General features: G+C 43.7%; 1 protein-coding gene across 1 annotated transcript in view; it reads left to right on the forward strand.

The window, feature by feature from the left end:
* Positions 1 to 17203, forward strand: part of znf512 (zinc finger protein 512) — a gene marked incomplete at its 3' end in the record, with an annotated part of 49812 nt that overhangs the window by 25830 nt on the left and 6779 nt on the right. Inside the window, exons 5-12 of the mRNA XM_084314181.1 lie at positions 3893 to 4473; positions 5462 to 5554; positions 9198 to 9323; positions 10084 to 10208; positions 10591 to 10677; positions 14463 to 14561; positions 15052 to 15219; positions 15761 to 15952. Coding sequence (XP_084170307.1) covers positions 3893 to 4473; positions 5462 to 5554; positions 9198 to 9323; positions 10084 to 10208; positions 10591 to 10677; positions 14463 to 14561; positions 15052 to 15219; positions 15761 to 15952 — 1471 coding nt within the window. The remainder of the gene's footprint in view (positions 1 to 3892; positions 4474 to 5461; positions 5555 to 9197; positions 9324 to 10083; positions 10209 to 10590; positions 10678 to 14462; positions 14562 to 15051; positions 15220 to 15760; positions 15953 to 17203) is intronic.

Genomic DNA, 17203 nt, shown 5'->3' on the forward strand with positions numbered 1-17203 from the left:
GTTCAAGTTATGTTTTATTTGTCACGTATATAGTACATGTACTAGACGGTGAAATGCTTGGTTCTGTATGAGCCCCCTGAGAGTGTGCTTCATACAGTAAAAAGTAAAAAATAATAAGGTCAAACACTATACAAAATATACACTGTACAGTTCTGTAAATGAGGTGGCCTCACCTCAGAGGTCACCTGAGTATTAATAAAAGGTTTTCAATCAATCAATTAAATATACAAACTAAAGTACAGAATAATATAATTTTTTTTTAAATGAGGTAGGGATGTAGTGCAAATCTTTTAGTAATACATAGATAAAAATATGGTGTAGTGTTAAGTGTTTAAAGTGAATGTTAAGGTGAGTGTTTAAAGTGAGTGTGTGCATGTGGTTGTGTGTGCAATGAATGTGGATGGATGGGTTAGTGTTGCATAGAGTCATTGGGCATCCTGATGGCCTGGCGATAGAAGCTCCTTCTGAGTCTCTCTGTACTGGCCAGGAGACTCCGGTAGCGCTTGCCTGACTGCGGCAGTGCAAAGAGGCAGTTGTTTGGGTGGCTTGAGTCTTTGACTATTCTCTTAGCCTTGGCCCTGCAACGCCTGGTGTAAATGTCCTGTCGAGTAGGAAGCCCACCTCCAATTGTGCATTCGGCTGATCGAGCCACTCTCTGCAGTCTGCTGCTGTGTGCGGTGCTATTCCCAAACCAGGAGGTGATGTTACCAGTCAGGATGCTCTCTATTGTGCATGAGTAGAAGTTCTTTAACACTTTGCCGCCCAACCACGAGTTAACTCGTGTTTCGATTCCACCCGTTGAGGACCAGAGCCACGAGTTAACTCGTGGCAAGTTGTTATTGTTTTATTCCATATTAATAACGGTATTAACGTCCCCGATCGACTTGCAGGATCTACCCGCATATTTGATTTCCAAAACATGCAATACCGGCCAGATCCTCTTAGGGGCGCCATCGCTCCACTGCAGTATCATTGAGGCCGAATGGGAAACTTATTTTTTTTATTGTCTGGGGGCGTTTCATATGAGCCTGGATCCCAGCCGAACATCCTCCATCTTTGATCACGTTACCGAACGCAGATTTCAGCCTGGAATAATGGGATTTATGATCAGCCAATGGACATATCGATCTACCAGATTCCGATGATCAATGATGAAATGCTGCCGGCGATCACATGGGCTGACGGTAGGATACTATTCACCCAAATTACAGCCGGATTGGACATTGTTGTAACACGCAAGCGATCGATCAGTGAATATGGCTACTTGAACGCACACTGTATTGCTAATCAATTATATTAATCGGCGTCCCCCGCCGCCTCCATTTCATCCATAGATGCTCTGTAATAGTCCGGATGCTAAGCAGTTTGTTTTATTTCATTTGTATATATACAACAGAAATGGCGTTTGATATAACGTGACTAGCCTTTAGCCTCATATCTAGCTTCCCAGAAAAAAGACGAGACGAAAACTGCGATAAAGCGTATATTCACGACGCTATAAAATGACAACCAACCGATGGATTTTTATTTTCTTTAAGCCATTATGAAGGCACGGTTTATGCACTCAAGTGACAATGAGAATGGACAGATAGCAATAATATAAAGTATATATATAGCTGTTAGAAAGTACATCGGTTTGTTGACAAACCCTGGTCGTCCAGAACCATATTACACTGCAAACCGTGGTCGCCAATGTGTTAAGATCTTCGGACTCACTTTGCACTTCCTTAGGCGCCTAAGGAAGTAGAGGCGCTGCCGTGCCTTCTTCACTACACTGTCTATGTGTGTGGTCCATGTCAAGTCCTCGGATATGTGCACTCCGAGGTACTTAAAAATTGTTCACTCTCTCGACCGGTGCCCCATAGATGCTGAGGGGGTTCCTTGCCCCAGACCTCCTAAAGTCCTCAAGGCTCAACAGCCGCACCTCAAAAGCCCAGTTTTTCCACACACAAAAAAAACAGGGCTTTTGAGGTGATGAAATCACTGTGCCCAGGCAGCAGTGGTTCAGCAAAAAATAGTTGCGATTATATATCTGCTTAGAAAACAAAAATGTTAACAAACTAAAAAAGACTCCATGTGGTAAATACACAGGTCACAACATGTTTACACGAATGTTTTGGAATTGTATTTGGAGAGTATTTTGTGAATGTTGGGAACTAGGCTGCACTGGCACACCTACTTCCAGTGAATGACGCTAAGCTAGGCTAACGGTGTGGCTGTTTCCGAAGCCTAATGCATGTACAGAGAAGAAAGGGGTATGTATCAGCTTGAAATAATTCTCACAGTCTAGATCCCATTTATACCATTCTGAATTATGTTCTTGTGCTTCGTTCTTCTAGAGGGGGCTTTTGAAATGTAAAATAATATACCTAAAATGCTGATAATAAATCATATTCAGCCTATAGATTTACTTTGTCCTAAATAATGCACGTCATATTTATACGGATACGGCGCTCGGAGTCGCGATACACACTGCATGTGGTTATTTTAATAACGGCGCATTGCAAATGTGAATCCCGCGGGGATATTTTTAATGAATGAAACCTATCGGGCATTTGGCTCTGATTAGTTTCATATACTCTGCTGTCGATGTATTTGCTTAACGGAGCGCCCGGATTGTGTTTCATTCAAGCATAAATTGAAGTGTCTATGCGTGGACTGTGGATTATGAATTATGAGGAATCTGAATCTGGATTGTTGAATTGTATCACTGTCACTCACACGTTATTGTGATATTGTAACTGGATTAAAATGTCTGATGAGATGCGCTGTTTGACGGATTTGAGAAATTAAATGAGCCGTTGACATTAATGCATTTGAGAAAATGCATTTATCTGTTCAAGCACTGTTATCTGATGATGAACATGTGTCACTGGTATAAACCAAAGGTTAATCAATTCAATGAATGTATGGATGATGTCCGAAACAGATTAAAACCTGATTAATAGTGAAACTGTATAGCCTCCAAGCCTCTCTGACACGTTATTTCGGGTCGCGCCTTGAAACTTTGGGAACCATGTATTTATATATAAAGTACATGATACCTAAGCCGAGCACATACAGTACAGATATCCTCATAATTATCTATTAATTCGTATCAATTAGATACTCTTTGGGCTTGTTTGTATCTACTTATTCTGAAAGAGTTGAACTAATTATTTTCGCTAGCAATAGATCTCATTCCATTCCATATTCATTCCATTAAGCCTACTGCCAGCAGGCACATTTAAAGAAATATAATCTGATTGATTGGGGTAATGAGGGACTTAACATTAGCCTATAGATTATGCATTTATCTTGTCGGCGAGGCTATTGAGCCGTACTGTATTGTACCCATTCTGCAATCTGTTAATAAAGTTTTAAATCAATCAATCAATCAATGCCGTTAGAAAATCAGGATTTCTGCGATCGACACCGGCTGTCTTTTCAGGTGAGGCGGCCGCACGCACTTATCCTGAGCATCAAGTCTGGTTCGAATTAACGAGACTGAATCAGCGTTCGAGGAACAGGGAAAGCGCGGATTCAAACATCGGGTTAATTGAATCTGGATAATGGGACTTTTGATCGACTTAGTTGAACCAGGTACGGGGAATAGGGCCCTGATGGATCCGACCTGATGGCACAAAATATCAATACAATATAGAAGCTATCAACAAATTATCTCTCATTCTCAAAATCCTCCTAGTAGTGCCTTTAAACACATCAATAAAGACTCTGTATGACTGAAGCTCACACCACTGTGATGTGTTGCATTAGTATTGATTTCATCTCTCCACCACCATCTCTAGTATTGTTGTTTTGATTTCTCTTCATGATCAACTTGCGTTGTAAATATTTTACAATTATTTTAGGTTTTATTATAATGTTTTTATTTGTATTTATTACCACCTAGGTACGAGGACCTCCAAAGCGTTTCCATAGGAACGGTAGAATACCCAACCACCAGTTGCTCTGTGATGGTTGGCAGCCTGGCCAATGGTGCAGACCCAGGGTCCTTGGCCCCTCCCTCCGCCAGGCTGCCTCCAAGGCTGGTAGCTAAAGATGCGTGGCCTCAGGCTCCAGAGACGGGCCGAGAGAGACCCCAGACCCAGGATCAGCCCTGGAACCCCAGCAGGGAGAGGGGACCTGACCAGGCCTGGGCTACGGGTCGAGACCGATCCCAGGATCAGGCCTGGAACTCTGGCAGAGACAGAGGGGGACACCCGGGTCAAGACCAGGCATGGATCCCAGGGAGAGACAGGACCCATACTGGATCGGATCAGTCTTGGACAACTGGCCGGGATAGGGGCCCCGAGCAAGCCTGGGCTACGGGTAGAGACAGAGCCCAGGATCAAGCATGGAACCCAGGCAGGGACCAACGAAGAGATAGGGCCTCCTCTGCCCCAGAGCAGGCTTGGAACACGGGCCGCGGCCAAGACCAGCAGACCTGGAGCTCCACCAGCAGAGACCGCCAGGAGCCCGTCTGGAGGCCTGGTAGGTATTTACATTGGGATGAAAGATGTGGAGATGGCATTGAGTTTTGTGTGTGTGTGTGTCAGGCCATGTGAGCGGCGCGTGAGCGGCGCAGGGAGCGGAGCGGGCGGTTTTGACGTGAGCAAGGAGTGGGTTTTAAAATGGGTCGGCGCGACGTCCGGAGTGAGAGTTCTCCTCCGCTCCAATCGACTCCAGGCCGCTCACAGTGGTTTAACACTGATGTAATATACATGTAGTACAATGCCAAAGCAACAGATGGCGATGTACAAACATGAAGGCCATTTTCAACCAATGAGAAGGGTGAACCTGTGATATCCTGTTCAGGCTTTGTCACTCACTCCTGTTAGAAAAAGTATCGACGCCATTGTTGTTGTCGTTAGCTTACATGCTAACGTTAATGGCAGCGACCATAGCATTGTGGCTCGGCTAGCTATCATCGCTTAATAGAGCTAGTGAATGGATAAACAACGTTATTTAACATTGCAGAATGGGTACAATTACAATGCGGCTCAATACAAACAATTGTTAAGGGGCCCAGGGGGTGTAGACTGTTGTAGTTTGAGCTAATTTACACCATGCTCCAAAAAAATATATATCTGGCGCGGGGAGCGGGGAGCGCTCGATTCAAGGTGAGCGGTGAGCGAGCGGAGAGCGACTTGGGGGCGGGGTCAACATGAGCGATTAGCGGAGTGGACCAAGCTTTAAAGAGCGAAGAGCGGATTTCTCGCCCGCGCCGATCCGCTCACGTGGCCTGGTGTGTGTGTGTGCATGCATGGGTGGGTGCGCATTGCGCAATGTGTGTGTGTGTGTGTGTGGGTGCGCAATGCATGCATGTGTGTGTGTAAGAGAAAGAGAGAAAGCAGGATAGAATGTGTATAATACAATATATAAGATGATGAAATATGATCACAGTATGTTTTCAGATGTTTTGTCAGACAGAATGTGCCAAACCCGTTCTAAAAGGCCTCCTTTTATGTGTCCCTGGCAGACTTGGCCATGAAGAAGGTCCAGAGAGTGGATCTGGACAGAAACCATCCCGTCATCAGCTTCCCCCACGGCCCTGAGACCAGAGAGTCCATTGGTAAATAATGCCAATACGTAGTGGATATTATCGCGAGCAATCATCGAGGGGAACTATTTATGACTAGGGATGTCCCGATAGCGTTTTTTGCTCCCGATCCGATCCCGACCATGTGATTTTGAGTATATGTCGATACCGATCTTTCCCGATCCGATCTTTCACATTAGTAGTAACCAATTTGACGCATTTTTATCAGAAACTGGCGAAGCGAGACAAAGCCCCTCCGTTCACATCCCCAGCAGCAGTAGCAACAACAACAAAAACAACAACAACCATTCTTAAATCATGACCACGTCAACTAGATTAGAATCATTTTAAATCATAGTTCAGTTTCACAACAAGAGACTGATGAAAAAACGGGAGTGTGAAATAACGTTACAGGTAAAGAACATAAAATTATATTGTGGTAAAGAAAGATTGCTAGCTAACGTTAGCTGGTTTATTAACTAGCTAATGTTACCTAGCCTAAGTGCCTCACGGCAGTTAGCTTGTTAGCGAACGACACAAGCTTAGTTAGCTTGCAGAGTCATGAAAGATTCACTGCGAGGGCTCTTTTAGCTAACGCTAGCTAGGCACGTAGCTATACATTACAGTAGCATCACTTCACTGTCTGCCGAGCTAGCGTTGGATACCATGCAAGCTGACATAGGTAACGCTAACACTAGCTGCAAGGTAGCTCATATATTGACGCTAGCATATAGCCCCAGTCGAGTGCGGCGGCTCGCATTACATTCACCATACGAGAAATATTAAAAGTTTCAATCTGTTTGTGCATTTAGTATACATTCACAGTGTTCGACATACGTAATGATTTGCTCCATTTTGGTGTGAAACGCAGACGAATAATCCTCACAAAGCGAATGTTATCAATATCCAGGTGAACTTTCTTCATTCAAACGAGGCATTCAAAACAGCTGTTTGGCACCAGACGTCCCCCATTCCTTTGCTCGCTCTAGTCACATAACGTTTAACGCACGTGGAACGTCCGCCTTGCAAACATTGCAACTGGCTATATTGGACTGGCTTTGGTTTCAATTTTAAAATGCTTCCAAACTTCTGACATTTTGCCTAGCTGCTCTGAGTCATCAGGTGGACATAACCTGCCCGTGTTTACTTGCGGGAGCAACGCGTTGTGAGGTCTGCTATTTTCGGCATACGTCACTGTCGTGCGACGGTGTAAATAAAAGGAAATGCATTTGTTTTGCCAAATTCTTCTGCTCTGTGTGACAATAAATAAATGATGATATGTAATTTAAACCCAAAACTAAGGACTCAGTATGAGTTTAAGACGTGAACATGGTCATGTTTGTTGAATAAAAGAAAAGAAAATATATAAAAAATGTACTCCTGATTAAAAAAATTCAAAAAATTCCGATCCCGATCCTCTGAAAATCACGTGATCGGCCCCGATCCCGATCACGTGATCGGATCGGGACATCCCTATTTATGACCCACTATAGCAGTGCTTCTCAAACTTTTTCTGTCAGGCCCCCCTTTGGCGGACCAAAATATTTTGGGCCCCCCCCCCCTCGCCCCAACAAAATAGTCATGAAATGGGCCATGTTTAAATTTATTGAAATAACACCAATATCGTGACCTTTCAAATTGACAACACCTTCCCTCGCGAGAGCCACCTTGCCTCGCTGTGAAACAGCACTGCAGAATGGTCAGCTCCCATCTCCTCACACAGCACAGAGAACAGGCGCGCTTTCAGGGGTCGGGTTTTGATGAAATTTACCACGTTTATAACTTCTGTCAAAACCTCATTCATTCAGCTCAGGGCTAAGCTGTCTTGACGCTGGCGCCTCTCTGTGAATTTACAGTGCGTCCATTGTGCGTTTGGCGAGACCCCCTTGATGAGCGCCTGTAGCCCCCTCCTTTTCCCTGCCATGGCCTGCGCACCATCAGAGCAAAAGCCCACACAGTTCTCCCATTTCAGTCCATGTTCTGTCAGGTAACTGTCAATAATTTTGAAAAGCTCATCAGCTGTCGCTCTGTTTTTGACATATTTGCAAAACAGCAGATCTTCACTCAGTGACTGGGAATTTACAAAGCAAACATAGGAAATAAGCAAACAGTCTTTATTGCTGTCAGTCTTTGACAAGGCAACACGCATGTCATCCTCAAGGCTCAACTTGGCCCTATATTTTGTTTTCAGAGCTGTCATGGATGAAAAGCCAGCTTCAGTTCACACAGATATGTGGTGCTGAATGGTATCAACACCTTAACTGCTGCATCATGAGATACTTGGTACTCAGCACCACTAGCTCTCCAGGTGGTATCAGATGAGATTTCAATGAGTTCTTCCAAGAGTTTGGATGGAGATGTGTTAGGAAGCTTTGTCTCAATGTTGTCTGTAAAGTTTTTTTTTATCCAGAGTAACTTGGTGATCCTTTTCTGTGTTTTATTAAATAATGATTTTCAGATTTTTAGAAATGGTCAAACTTATCCAAATATGGCAACAGATAGCACTTTAGTGATAATTTTCTGTAATCCAAAAAAAAATTAAAGATTTAATCTCAATGTCATGCCTCTGCGCCCCACACTTTGAGAAACACGGCACTATAGGATGAGGACATAATATGTACTCCCGTTCTAGTTATTAATAATAGTAATATTTAGAGGCGGTTAGGTGGCCGAGCGGAGATTGCGTTCGTCACCAGCCCCGGAGCTGAGCTGGATTTGCCTGTTCAAATCCAGCTCACAGCTCCGGGGTTGTCACCAGCTTGGCTGGCCGTCTGCACTGATACAATTGGCTGTATCAGAGGGTGGGAGAAGCTGGCGGGGTGGGTCCGGGTCGTTGTAAACAGCGACTCCTACAGTTCGGTCGGGGCGCCTGCTAAGCGCGGATTGGACGTGAGGGGGATAGTGTGGTCCTCCCACACGCTACGCCCTCTCAATGAGAATCCGCGCTGCCAGGTGAAAAGAAGCGGTGATTGGCTGGACGTGTGTCGGAGGAAGCACGTGGTAGCCTCCACTCTCCCAGATGATCTGACTGTGGGGGGTAAGTGCGCAGCGACCAGGAAGGGACTGGGAATTGGCATACGACTAACATTGGGGATGGGAGAAAATCGGAGGAAAATGGAGGGGGAAAAAGACCAAAAAATAAAATAAAAAATAATAATAATAGTAATATTTAAGGCTGAGACGATATGCCATTTGGAAGAATCGATAAATCTGGAAAAAATTTCGATAAATATCTATATTTAGATGTATTAAAAATAAAAAAGATTTTTTTGTTGTTGCTTCCATCTTTAGTGTTACAGATTTCCCCATTCAAAACGACCACAGTGATCCTTCTCATTTTATAGTCGGTGGTCTCTGGATGTGATGGAGGAGTGCACTGCATATTGAATGCACAGTGCAGAGTTTCAATTCAACTGAATTTACACAAAATGGGGATGTTTTAACTAAAACATGCCAGAAGACCTAATATTTTAGTATATTATTATAAAGTATTTAAAAAAAGTTGTTTACACATGCGAAGAAAATCGATAAGTGATGCCACTTCACGCAGTTATCGATAAATCGATAAGTGGTCTCAGCCTTAGTAATATTTATTATATAGCTCCATTCCCATTTTGAATAGGGATTATGTTGTGAACTCTGCATTGAGGCGTCTGGTCCCTCTGTGTCTACCTAGTTTCAGATCCAGTCAGCATCGGGGGTCTCCAGAGCAACACGGACCCCTCCGTGGCCCCGCCCTCTGAGGAGATCAAGACCCACATAGTCGTCTCCACCAAGAAGGAGCCTCCCAGCTACCCTCCAGGTGAGCCACGCCTCCTACCCACCTACCTACAGGTGGTCGATTCCCAAAATGGGGTCCTTGAGGGGGTTGCAGGGGGTCCCCAGCAAAATGAGGAATTTAAATGTCAACAATTTCTTCACTAGCAAGTTAGCACAATTAAATGTATGATGATGACTCTCTCCTCTGGTATATAGACGCCTACAGACATTTCTCAGCTAATCTGGCAACACGGTGGGGGTCCTGTTACTTATCAATTTGGAGGTTCTGGAAATTAAAAGGTTTCAGAACCACTACCTTAGCTGAGCCAAGCTGGCCAAAGGATTATTCTGGTGCTCAAGTATAAGGCCCCAACCTTTTCAACAAGGAGTATCAATTTGTTGGACAGGGCTGATGATGTTTCAGTGAGGAGTATCAATTTGTTGGACAGGGCTGATGATGTTTCAATAGCCCTTTTCACACAGAACTTATAGCATTAAACTGCAATATGGATCCCCCCCCCTCCCCCAATCTGCTGGCTTTGGGTTGTCCACACTGAACTTAGCAAAGACAGCATAAGTGTGTGCGTTCAGACAGAATGCCGTGATGCCATGTTCCCGAGTCGGATAGATAGACGCAGCGTTTTTTCTGAAATAGGTCTCCAAAGGTACACGACTGGGCAGTCAGTTGATGTATGGTGAGGCTTTTTTTGCATCTTCTCACGTTAGTACCAGACTCTCTCCTTAAAGAGCAACATTTTAAATCATATTAGTAGCAGACTGTATCTTTCCGTTTGCTGCACCAGGCAGCCAGGAGGAACGTTGGCAGGTCATGATCGTGGCCAAAGGCAGAGTGAACTGTCCCAAGTGTAAGAGCGTCAGCAGGAAGACCGTGGAGGGTCTGAAGAAACACATGGAGAACTGCAGACTGGTGGGTACTAACTCCTCCCAGCTGATCTATGAACCACATATAAATCTTGGTAGCTATTTATCTATCTACACTCGTTGGCTGTTTGGTCTTATAACCCGAAATACCTATCAAACTGCATATTCCCAAACTTCATACATATATCCAACTACGTATTCCCAAACTTTAGAAATACCTATCCAACTGCATATTTCCAAACATTAGAAATACCTATCCAACTGCATATTCCCAAACTTTAGAACTACCTATCCAACTGCATATTCCCAAACGTTATAATACCCGATGAACTTCATCGCTGATTTAGTCTCTTTGCAACAGAGATATTAGGTGGTGGGTCAGTCAGTGTGTTTTGGGAGGTGGTTCTATATAACTCTCTTGTATGCAGCAACCATTCACCTGCCAACACTGTGGGAAGCAGCTCAAGTCTTCAACAGGGATGAAATACCACATCATGGCCGACCACAGCTACTTGGTAAGACCTTACTAGAACCCTTCCTGACCACAGCTACTTGGTAAGACCTTATTAGAACCCTTCCTGACCACAGCTACTTGGTAAGACCTTATTAGAACCCTTCCTGACCACAGCTACTTGGTAAGACCTTATTAGAACCCTTCCTGACCACAGCTATCTGGCAAGACCTTATTAGAACCCTTCCTGACCACAGCTATCTGGCAAGACCTTATTAGAACCCTTCCTGACCACAGCTACTTGGTAAGACCTTATTAGAACCCTTCCTGACCACAGCTATCTGGCAAGACCTTACACATCTTACTAGAACTCTGCCCAACTCTACTTAACGGCCGACGTTAGAAGTAGTTTGACAGCATTACAGATGCTACCTTTTAGTGTTGTCACGATACTGGAATTTCGACTTCAATACGATACCTTGAAAAGTATCGATACTTCGATACCATTTCGATACCAAAAAAAAGAAATAATAATAATAATAATAATAATAATAATAATAATAATAATAATAATAATAATAATAATAATAATAATATTAACACTTTAACTGCCCAAGGTTAAATTCATGATATACCATCCCTTGCCAGCTCTATTTAACATGGAGAAGTTCCCCTTCTTTGCAGGGCTATAACTTTTTTAATTCTATTGCTAGATTGCCATTATTAGGGCCCATTCAAGGTCCTATATGTATTGTTCATGGTGTAGCAACGTTAAACTTTTTCATTCACATATTCATACTAAAATATGGTCTAAAGTATAAGTATGTTTTCATCTCTTTCTGCAGCTTTCTCCAGAACGTGATTTATAGCCCCAAATGCATTATATTGATGATGAAATACAGTTTGGTAGGAATCTGTGCGAGATCAAAAATTTCAATTGGACGTACTTCTAGAATTTACTACACGTCATCTGATGTTGACCGGATGGGCGAGGGGGCGTTTATAATTCCGTGGGCAACGTTATACCATTCATCTAATGTGGGTCATATGTTCATCATAGCAGTTAGTATCGAACACGGTAATACTACACGCTAAAACTCACCCCAGTCTCCTCGGGCCGTTGGGCGATCAGCGTGGAGTAGACAGTTTTCAATTATGGGATGTTGAAATGCTGGATCTATTTCCAGGTTGTATAATAGTATATACGTCCAAATCATGTTGTTTTTTCGAGTTATTTCCACCGATCGATGTTCACTGTGTGAAGACGGAGTCTCTCTAATATTAGCGAGTGCCCGGACCCCATATAGAGTGAGTCCTGCCGGGTTAAAGGTTGACATCCGGTTTCGATCTGCCGATCGGCCACCAGATGGCGCTCTAGAGGGTTGAGAGGAGATCAGCACTGTGTGTCAAGGCTGCGGAGGGGAAATATGATTTCGATCACAGATTTTTGAAATATTGATATCAAAGACGAGTTACGGCGTCCTAGGCAACTTGAGCATGGCTAGGAAAGACGCCTAAACACGTTTCCGGCAGTTAAAGTGTTATAAAAAAAATTAAAATTAACAAATTTAGCTTTTGTTTCTGGTTGATTCTCCTCAGCTTCTCTCTGGTACTATACGAGAAGATAAATACACTTTTAAAACCCTTTGTTTTAAAAAGTGAGAGAGAAGAAATGTGTAACTGCCACCTACTGAGCGCACCTTTCTAGTTTTGTACTAGTGTAGTATGGATGGGCTCGACCTGACGTTGGAAACGGGGTAGCGTTGTGTCGAGTTCATGCGTGTACTGGTGTAGTATGGATGGGCTCTACCTAACGTTGGAAACAGGGTAGCGTTGTGTCGAGTTCATGCGTGTACTAGTGTAGTATGGATGGGCTCTACCTAACGTTGGAAACGGGGTAGCGTTGTGTCGAGTTCATGCGTGTACTAGTGTAGTATGGATGGGCTCTACCTAACGTTGGAAACGGGGTAGCGTTGTGTCGAGTTTATGCGTGTACTGGTGTAGTGTGGGTGGGCTCGGCTTGACGTTACTCCGTTTCCATGAAGTAATTATAAAGGTGGCCAGCTAGCTAGCATAAGCTAACAGAGCTAACGGACTAGCTAACGTTAGCTAATAGCTTTGTTTACAAACTGAAGACAGGTCTGACGCGTCTGTGAGGGGGAGGAGGCTGCAGCAGCTTGTGTCTGTTGGTCTCTGAGGAGGAGGAGGACAGCAGCGTGTCTGTCTGTCAACAACTTGCCGGAGCAAGCCAGCTGGTATCGATACTGCAGAAAGTATCGGTATTTCGGGAAATGAGTATCGAAACCGTTTTAAATATTCAGTATCGGTATCGATACTTCAATATTTTTGACAACACTACTACCTTTAAAGCAATATTTTACTTTGGTAGAACCTTTGGGTGTATAGCTTCCTGGCGAAGATATAAGGCATGTTCGAGATTGATTTCGACTCGCCTCGAAAGTAGAGTTGTTCTGATACCGATACCAGTATCGGAAATGCCTCCGATACTGCCTAAAATGCTGGTGTCATCTGATGATGACCGGATGGGCGGGGGATCGTTTATAATTCCGTGGGCAGCGTTAGATGATTCATCCAGAGTGGGTCATATGTTCATCATAGCAGTTTATATGGAACACGTTAGAATATAACGCTGAATCTTACCGTGGCTTCCTCGCGCCGCTGGCAGATGAGCGTGGAACAGATTTTTTTCTATTATGGGATGGAGAAATGCCAGATCCATTTCCAGGTTGTATAATAGTATATACGTCCAAATCATGTTGTTTTTTTGAGTTATTTGCACCGATCGATGTTCACTATGTCAAGACGGAGTCTCTCTAACGATAGCGAGTGCCCGGACCACATATGGATGAGCACTTCCGGTTCAAAGGCTCATTTCCGGTTGGCGATCTGCCGATCGGCCACCAGATGGCGCTCTTGAACCGCTAGAGAGTTGAGTGGAGCTTTGCAGTGTGTCTCAGGGCTCCGGAGGGGAAATATGATTTCGGTCACAGATTTTTGAAATATTGACATCAAAGACGAGTTACGGCGTCTTCGGCAGAATGAGCATGGCTAGGAATGACGTCTTAACTCGTCCCCGGCGATCATAGTGTTAATCAACAAATTGTATTATTTATTTTTCTATTTCATTGAACATTGCACATGTTAAAAGCCATTTTTTTTTACTCATAATGTGAGTATTACCAAGTCAACTTGTGTTCTTAAAAGAATGACAATAAACATAGTTTTATTAGGTTGAAATAATGTGGTTGTGTACTTATTTTTCTGTTAACTTATTATGGATTGAAAACTGAAAACCTTAATGCACAGTAACTGAACTCAATATTTTAAAGTTCTGGTAACATTATTATAAAAAAGAAATACAGTGTAGTCTTGCGATCAATCAAAACTTATTTACACGATATACCTCACATTCACCCTCCATTCACATCCTGGTGTTCTCCTGGTGTTCTCCATTAGGCCTGTAGGTGGAGCTATGACAGCACACGTACAGTACACACACCGATGGTGTGTGATGTGTCCAAAAATGAATGGGCAAATGTGAGTGAAATGGTTGCACTGTATGCAGCTGTTTGTCTGCATTGCATCCCCCCCCCCCCCCAACTCAGATTTAGGGTTGATACACCCATCATAATAATATTATCTGTCTAGCCCTCTCCTGATTGGTTACTTTAGACGGTCTTGTGTTTCTCTGTCTAGCCCTCTCCTGATTGGTTTAGACTGTCTTGTGTTTCTCTGTCTAGCCCTCTCCTGATTGGTTTAGATTGTCTTGTGTTTCTCTGTCTAGCCCTCTCCTGATTGGTTTAGACTGTATTGTGTTTCTCTGTCTAGCCCTCTCCTGATGAGGCCAACGGCATGGATGACCGCACCATGAAAGAGAAACTCCGCAAGATTCTGAAGAGACTGGGCAAGTTAAAGTGCTCCAGGGAGGTACGGTCATCAAAGAGACTGGGCAAGTTAAAATGCACACTATTGGGAGGTGTAGTCTAACGTCACTTTAGTTTCCTGCGCGGTCCACCCGTATAGGGACTTATCATTGGGAAATGTATTATCGGCTATTGTAATAATTCTGCCTCATGAACATTGGCAAGCTTTCCATTTTTGCACAAAATGAGTTCCCTTCTATCACTAACATTATTGTTTAAGCATTTTTGGTTGAAATAAAATGATACGTAATTATTTTACGATTAATTGCGAATTGTTTCATGTTGAGCTATAGATTGTGGATGAATGCGCACAGAAAGGTACACCATGCCAATGTTCATGCTTTATTTGTTTTAAACTAGACTATTTAGAAATGTGTCCATTGGAAATACATTGCAATTTCAAGCGAGGTGGACCGGCCGGAAACAACAATGACGTAACCACTACACCTCCCTATACCAGTTCCTGGGCTCAGTGTGCTTGTTTCCTCTGGCAGGGCTGCACCGCGGGCTTCACCAGCGTCATGGGCTACCTGTACCACATGAAGAAGTGCGGCAAAGAGGAGTCTGAGCTGGAGAAGCTGGTGCTGAACTGTTCCCACTGCGGCAAGGCCTACAAGTCCAAGGCCGGCCTGGAGTACCACCTGAAATCAGAACACGCCCCCGTGAGTTACACATTACTACATCAGCTGCTAGACTCCATGATTAATCAGAAATACAAAGATTGTGTTGACTAATGCTGCATTTGTTTATGGTCAGAGGTGGGACGTTGGAAACGCGGCATCGCCAACCTACAGTACAGTAGGTTGAGCTACAAAGTTGGCAAAACATGGATGCCCAAGCTTTTTTGTATTCGTCTTGGCATGAACTACAACACAACGACATATATCTAATATACTTACAAGATGTACTCTTAGAACAGCTAATAACATTAACATATACAATGCGAGTGGCCATGTCGAAATGGCTTTAATTGCCGATTGAGAAATCATACCCAAATGTACAACTAGGAACTCTGAGTTGATGCAGGTTTTATTAAGATTTCTTTCCTAGTAGGAAGTTGGCATTTCTGACCTCAAGAGTTATAATCGAATGCAGCATAACACCCTAACATAACATAAGAGGAGCAGCCCTAGACATCATTAGCTCTGCCTTTTGTTACAACCGTGAGCGTCATGTGGAACTGTGAATTAAAACTATTTTCAGATCCCTCAGCAGAATGAGGAAGAGGAGGCTCTGAAGGCCCAGAGAGAACCAGAGAGGACAGCCAGTGGCAGGGTGCAGCGAGCCTCTGCCCAGGTCGCCAACTTCCACCTGGCTGAGATCGCACACAATGATCTGCCCAAGGACTGGCCCAAGAGGAAGTTCCAGAAAGACCTGGTGCCCGATGATAAAAAGGTAAGAGGGGGCGTCCTCCTGGAGGCTCAGAGATTCAAAAGGGATGGTTTTAGGAACACGGATCCTTTTTTCTTACATACCAATGACTGTCGATTGGTCCTTTCTCTGCACAATCCATGCTGCTCCTCATACCAGCTCCGGCTAGTTAGCCACAAACCAATGCAAAGTCAACAAGCTGGCTAAAGCTTTGTGTGCATCGAAATACATTTCAGTGAGTCAGCTTGTACAGAGGGGTAGCTCGACCCCATTGACTTTGCATTGGTTTGTGGTAGGGCTGCAATGAGTTGACATTGTCGATGATAAACAATGTGATAAACTGGTGGGTTTATTTCAAGATAAAGTAGCTATAATGAGTCAATAGATAAAAAGCAGTAATGGAATGTAGGTTACTCACCTTACTCATGTACAGTAGGCATCCACACTACACAGCATTTATAGAAATAAATAAACTTCATGACTCATCTCCTACGCTGGGTATTCAGTAGGGGGTGTCAGAGAGGCAACTACCCATATGACCTAAGGATAGTAGTGCCGCACTTGTTTTCAATTGCAAATTGAATAGTTTTCTGGTCAATTAAATGTTTAGATTAATCAATAAAATAATCTGATTAATCGATAACAAAATAATTATTAGTTGCAGCCCTAGTTTGTGGCCAACTAGCCAGAGCTAGTATGAGGAACAGCGTGGATTCTGCCAAGAAAGGACTCTACTGATCAGCACGATCATTGGCCAGTAAGAAACGGGGCCTTTTAACACTTTCTGCGCCAACAACGTTTATATACGTGTTTGCTCGACAACCGTTGAACGTCAACCACGTATATATGTTAATTGGTCCGTTTTCCTTTTTTTCCTTTTTTTTTATATTCTATTCAATGTCACGGACCTGTATGTTGCTGTTAAAAGGCATACTGGGACCCCGAGGGTGCAGTATCGGCCAGATCCTGCCAGGTGGCAGTATCGAGAGTGCAGTAAACCCTGTTCCAGACCCTGTGTTACACTCAAATCCCTCCGGGCGCTAAATTTAGACGGAGCAGAGTAAATCGCTTCATCCGACCACTTCGAAACGCATCTGACACTCGATCCATAAATTGTGCCAAACTATGTCCGGGACCAGATGGACACCAATACTGGAAATCGCGAACAGACAATTGGAATATTATTTTTGGAATACCCCCGGCCGAAGGTAAGGACTATCTGACATCAATTTCAGCTTGATCCAACAATGTTTTGATATCGATCCAGCTGATCAG

This window comes from Notolepis coatsorum, assembly GCF_963971535.1.
Source record: "Notolepis coatsorum genome assembly, chromosome: 5".
In the NCBI taxonomy this organism is placed as follows: domain Eukaryota; kingdom Metazoa; phylum Chordata; class Actinopteri; order Aulopiformes; family Paralepididae; genus Notolepis; species Notolepis coatsorum.